Below are 6,554 nucleotides of genomic sequence, written 5' to 3'. Positions count from 1 at the left end.
GATGTTTTTGATAGAACTATAATAAACATTGACAAACAATAAATAAATGTTTCTTTAGCAGGTAGTACTAAATGCAAAATGTATGCTTTGGATGAAAGAAATCTTTTTTAAAAATGCAATTGAAAAATTCCAGACACATTACAATACATCAGCCTATACAAAATCAACTGAGACATTGTTTACAATGTCAATCTAAATGTGTCTCAACCCTGAATACAATCATTTAAAATCTACTATATTTAAATTTAGCAAACATTTTGTTTGTATCTTTAGTTGAGAGGACTGATGTCTAATATTAAACCCCCTTTCTTTTTTTTTCTGACAGTGCCAGTATTTGATACCTAGAGTAGGTCACTTTTTTTCCCTTTTCTTTTTGTTTTTTGTCTGCTGGAACCTTTAACGAATGAGTACCGGCACGACTAATTAGCTGACCTTTACATTCATAGCCCGACCAGGCCTGAATTTTAATTTGACCTTGTGTTGATCAAAGGTTAGCAGCGAGACTATTTAGCATGTGTGAGATGAATCACAAGAGCAATATCATTTTTGGGGCTCCAAAACAATAAGCTAATGACCAAGACCCACACAAATGTCACAACGGTGCTTTAAATATCCAGCGTAAAAAGGTAAATGTCAGTTTATCAAGACTTAAAAGTATAAATTTAGCATTGATTTTCACTTCATGCCCTGCTGAATAACAAGTTACGTAACCCCACATAGTTATTCACACTCACTTTAGGACAAATATGCATTGGATAAAGCTATAAAAAAAAGTCTGTCTGGCCCATTTAACTGTCCCTAAATGAGGATTAAATGTGTTTCATCTGAATGACAGATATTGATGTCCTACTTTAAGTGAAAAAATATCCTGGGGAGAATCCCATAAATCTAATTAGCATGAAGAAATGCATTTGTGAACTAGATAAAAGAGAGCTTTTTGTCCATACAGGCAGATACAAATGTTGAATGATGTGCAGTGTGCGGAAATCTGACTATAAAATATCAGTTTACGACTACTTCAAAACATGAAGCATTTTGTTAATAGCTTTGTTTTGCTTTTTAAGATGTTTAATTTGTGTCTTTAAAGGTTTTTGTAAACTTGTTCTATAAGAACATTTATTCAAGGGAAATCGCAGCTTAGATCAGAGTGAAAACAGCTCAGGCTGTTATAAAAGGAGATTTGATTTTTATTTTAAAACTTGTAGTATATTTTTTTAAGAAGTATATTAAATACAGCAGTATTCCAGGATGAAAAAGAATACCTACAGGATATGATATCTACACTGAAATTGTAATTTTACAACACTTAATCCAACTTATATATGATCATATTTTTTTTTTGGGAGTTTAAATAACCCCATTTTGTGTTGTCCAGATCACAAGAAATTTACAAGTGGTTTTATAAACATATAAAAAAGACTATAAATGTCTACTTTATTTTTTTATATATATATATATATATATATATATATATATATATATATATATATATATATATATATATATATATATATATATATATATATATATATAAAATTGGTGTTTTCTGTCATTTGTGTGATTTTTTTTTCTCAGAAAATTAATAAATACTATACATTTTAATGTAATTGTAATGTGATTAAATGTGGTTTTAACTAAAATTGTATATTTTTAATCTTGTGTGTCCATATTAACATTTGTTTGCTTGCTTGCTAACTTAAGCATTTACTTTTTTTTGGAAATGTACTCATTATTTTAGAATATTTCACCTTCATTTCTTTTCATGCATCTGTTTTAAATTCTGTGTTTAAAAAAGAACAATTAAAGAAATTATAGTACAGAAATGATAGACAGTAGAGCTGCACAATATATTGCTTCAGCATCGATATCACAATGTGATCATTCCCATTCGTAGTTACATTGCAAGTAAAAGCAATGTTGAGTCTGGATTATAATCTATTATTTTGCAAGTGTATTTTTTTTAGGTCTGCGACTGTGTAAGGGTTTTAAGAGCATTGAGGCTGATGAAATGGTATTGTAACATTGACAAATCAATAAAGATAAATTTATTGAACTGTTTGTGGTTTTATTTTACGTTTAGTTATTTAATTACTGTATACGTGAATACAGTTTAACTGTATTACTTTATTGAACTTATCAATGCTTGAAGATTTTTTATATATTGAATGCACTCCTATACAGAATCATCCCAGAATCATACAGAATCATCCCAATCAATCGAAATAATAAATTCTTTCCAACTGTTTTTTTTTTTCATTTAGTGAAATTGTGTTTATATTGCAATTTACTGTATTGAAATCAGAATTATTAAACCCCCTTTGAATAGTTTTCTTTTTTAAATATTTACCAAATCATGTTTAACAGAGCAAGGAAATTTTCACAATAATGATAATATATATATATATATATATATATATATATATATATATATATATATATATATATATATATATATATATATATATATATATATATTTATACTTTAAGCTATATTTTTTGGATTGCCTACAAAACAAACCATCATTATACAATAACTTGTCTAATCAACCTAACCTGGCAAGTTAACCTAATTAAGCTAGTTAAGCCTTTAAATGTCACTTTAAGCTGTTTAGAAGTGTCTTGAAAAAATATCTAGTAAAATATAATTTTACTGTCATTATGGCAAAGACAAAATAAATCAGTTATTAGAAATGAGTTATTAAAACTATTATGTTTACAAATGTCTTAAAAAAAAGTTCTCTCCAGGTTAAACAACAATTGGGGGGAAAATAAACAGGGTGTGCTAATAATTGAGGGTGTTTTGATCTGGGTTGATGTCTGATGTTGGCAAAGAAATCAGAAAATTGAGAAAAAAATTTACTTTAATATATTTGTCTTGTTAGTCTTTGTCAAGTCAACTTTTTGTCCTTTAGGAAGCTTTGAGTAACTATTTAAAATGCATGTAGAGGCAATAACAACCAATTTTAATCTATAACCCCAAAATAGTTACTTTAAAAGCTTAAAAAGTTTAACAGACAATACATTTCACATAGTTAGAAACTCAGTTTGCTAAAAAACTGACCTAAATATTTTAATTTTCTTCCAGTGAAAAAAAACATTATTTAACATCACTAAACCTCCCCCTAAATAAGTTACATCTGACCAAAACATCTCTTTAAGACAACATCAGGAAGATTTACACCACATTTCTATAGAATATTTTGATATATGTTTTCTTTCTACTCAAGGTTAAATCATCCAAACGCAACAACCAGAACTGCTCATGTTAATTTATAGTGCTTCAAAATCATATTGCCCTCCAAAATTACAGTTCACCGCTGCTCAAATCTCTCTGAATGGGCATGTTTGTTCAAATTGTGCCATTGTGACTCTGAAGTGCCCACTGTCCTTCTATTGTGCCAGTTTACATAGGCACCCGTTTGCCCTCCCCCATCATGCTCTCATTTTTATTGTGCCATTATGAGCCCACAATCAATCAACTCATCCCCACACTTGTCAACGCACTATCCATATGCTGACCCACTCATTACAATATTTACATATTCTATAGTCAAGAGTGATAAATTGAAACGCATCCATTGGAGTCGCAGATCATTTGTTGACATTTCTCATGGTGAAACCTTTTCTAATGTATGCCAATTCAAATCTGCAACAGTTTAAGAGTGTTTCATGAAAATACACTTTTTTTTTTGCATCTTGGAAAACGAAGCCATACAAACATGAAATATTATTTGAAGTCGGAGGCTGTCGTTTCTCTGGCCACTATTAAGCACATTTAGGGAACTTTGATGCACACTGTGTCTGTGTTTCCTTTGTCTCTGCGCCTCTAATGCAAATTTGCCATCCCACGTGTGGAGCTTTCTCCAAAAAAAAACAAAGATTTTATTTAAACAAAAGTGGCTCAGTATGAAAAATTGGATGTTATCATTGTAGCACATTTCTAGCACTAAAATGATAATGCATATTTAAAATTTACATGAAGTGTTTACATCTTTTGTCTCCTTTCATATATCGCAAGCATATTGTTCATCCTGCGATAATCTGTCATTTAAAGGGGTAGTTCACCCAAAAAAAACTGAACATTTACTCACTATTTACTCTCTCTCTTTGATGGTTCTAAACCTTTGTGAGATTATTTATTCTGTTCAACACCAAATATAATATTGTGAAGAAAGCTGAAAGCCTATAATTATTGACTTCCATAGTTAGAAAAATAAATACTATGGTAGCAGGCTTTCAGCTTTCTTCGCAATATCTTCCTTTGTGTTCAACAGACTAAATAATCTCACAAAGGTTTGAAACCATCCAAGGGAGAGTAAATAGTGTGTAAATGTTCAGTTTTTTGGGGTGAGCTTCCCCTTTTAATGATAGATTGTTGCAGAATAAATAATACGCCTGCGGTATATGAAATGAGAATGTAATACAATTGAGAAAATTATTTTTGCTGCTAAAATGAGTTAAAATGACATAATTCTAGACTTTTTTATGTTGAATTTATTTTAATTTGTTACTTTAATTGATTTGTGTAGTAACAACATAAAATAATTGTGTTGAACCATCCATTTTTTCAGTGTATGCTGAATGCTGAAGGAAATTAAGTGACAACATACTTCATGAATTATATCCAGAGATGCATTGAGATGTGTGGTTGGGAGTTTTGTGACCTGATGTTCAAAACTTTCTGCTCCATTAAACAGTCAGCCGTAGCTTTTTCGACTATATATTACATAATGTGTCATATATGACATGATGTTTCATCTCATGTGGAGAGCATTTTAATTGAAGAACCTTGTGGACTGCAAATACACAAAACAAAATGTGTCAATCTGCAATTGTTAGCTTTAAAAGTTATCTCTAGATTGTTCAGCCATTAAAATAGAGCTTTAATGTTAGTGGTGTATATACATTATATTTGTTTAGTGATGTTAAATTATATTTTTGACTTGAATAAAACTATTTTTAAAGTCTCAGTGAATATTGGAAACAAACTGATAGGTGTTTGATGCTCTCGTGTATATAGTCAATAATGGACTGTCAGATATTTTGTCTAATATAATTATTGTCAAATTTGAGTGGATTTTATTCAAATCTTGTCTAACACTGATTACAAATAACACTGTGAAAACTTCAGTAAGTATGGCAAACTATTAGACTGCACTTGTAAATTGGAATATAATGCGTTTATAAGTAGCCTACATACATGAACTGTAGTTTTAATTTTTCAACCAAAATTTTAAAAGAGGTTAGATAATTAAGGATAATTAACAAATTACATACGTAGAATGAATATTTTACTATAATCACTGAAAAAGTAATTATTATGATTATAAATATTAGAAAATATAATAAAATTTAATTGCAAGTAATAAGATAAAAATGTAATAAAATAAAAAGTGTGCATGTAATAAAAAGTACTTGTTTTTGTTTTGTAATATGATTATGTAATCAGCTATTACCCAGTTTACAGTAACAGATGTGATATATTTTATCTAAATCTATCTATCTATCTATCTATCTATCTATCTATCTATCTATCTATCTATCTATAATGATTTATTTAAAATGATGTACAACCAATTGATTTGAGAGATTTGAGAGTTCTTTAAAGAGCGATACATCATTTGTTAACAATGTCCAAAAGGAATTTGCTAAAAATAACCATCGAGTCTGCATTAATACTCTTGTAAAGCTTTAAGTTCACTGAAAAGTGCTTTCATTCTGATCTGAGATTAAATGTCTAAACTGTAAATGAATGTTCTGGCTGAAGCTTTTGACAGTCTAATGATACTTGGGAACATTTGTATCTTCTAGTTTTCCTTTCAGTAATACTCATCATTTAGAAAGACATACTTCGTCAAAACGGAGATTTCAGAAACCAATAAATCTAAATATGACACCAAGAACTTTTCTTTTAGTCTCCAAACAACCATCCGCCAACCCAATGGATCCAAATTTTTGTTGATAAAAAAGCGTTCTTTGCTTGATAATCATCCAGATCCGTGTGTTCTCGTCGAGGAATTTGTCAACCAAAAATCACCTTTCCCAGATCCCACATCTTACCTTCATTAGCGGGAATGCAGAAAGTCCTAAAGGCGCCGAGACTGAAGACACAAATCCAGGCGACGTAAGTCCACCGTGAACGCATCTCATCGACTGAAGAAACGTGTCAAATGAACGGATGAACTGCAGTCACATCAGCGCTGAGAGGATTCAGACAGAGCCGCGGAAGACATGGGGAGACGCGGGGAAAACAGCGCATCTGAGCGGAAAAGCGGCGAGCGCGGTGCGGTGATCGGTTTGAGGCTCGCGGAGCTGTCAGACTCTCACAGCCGACAGCATGAAGAGGAGGAGGAGGGGGAGGAGGAGGAGACCATTACCACTCTCCAATAGACACCAGTGACTGCTCATGACACAGACTCATCCAGACTAATGAAGGTGTAAATCGGCGAAGAAACCCGAAAATGACAGCGCGTCGTGTCGATGGTGCGACATATTATTGTTCGTGTTTAACTGATGTTCACTAGAGATTTTCAATCGAAATAATTGTTTGAATT

The 6,554-nt window shown here is 31.2% G+C and overlaps 1 protein-coding gene across 4 annotated transcripts in view; it reads right to left on the bottom strand.

Annotated features, from left to right (window-relative positions):
* The window catches only part of unm_sa34860 (un-named sa34860), a 196,526-nt gene extending 190,227 nt beyond the window's left edge, over nucleotides 1-6,299 (bottom strand). For all 4 annotated transcript variants that reach the window (XR_015500869.1, XR_015500870.1, XM_087270253.1 and 1 more), the window contains exon 1: nucleotides 6,061-6,299. Coding sequence is in view for 2 of the 4 variants with exons in the window: in XM_087270253.1 (XP_087126379.1) it covers nucleotides 6,061-6,145 (85 nt within the window). In the remaining 2 variants the exon portion in view is untranslated. The remainder of the gene's footprint in view (nucleotides 1-6,060) is intronic.
* Nucleotides 6,300-6,554: the final 255 nt, after the last annotated feature.

Source organism: Danio rerio, chromosome 10, assembly GCF_052040795.2.
Source record: "Danio rerio strain M-AB ecotype USA chromosome 10, GRCz13ab, whole genome shotgun sequence".
NCBI lineage: Eukaryota > Metazoa > Chordata > Actinopteri > Cypriniformes > Danionidae > Danio > Danio rerio.
The sequence above is the reverse complement of the archived record's forward strand: the minus strand, read 5'-3'. Positions and strand labels throughout refer to the sequence as shown.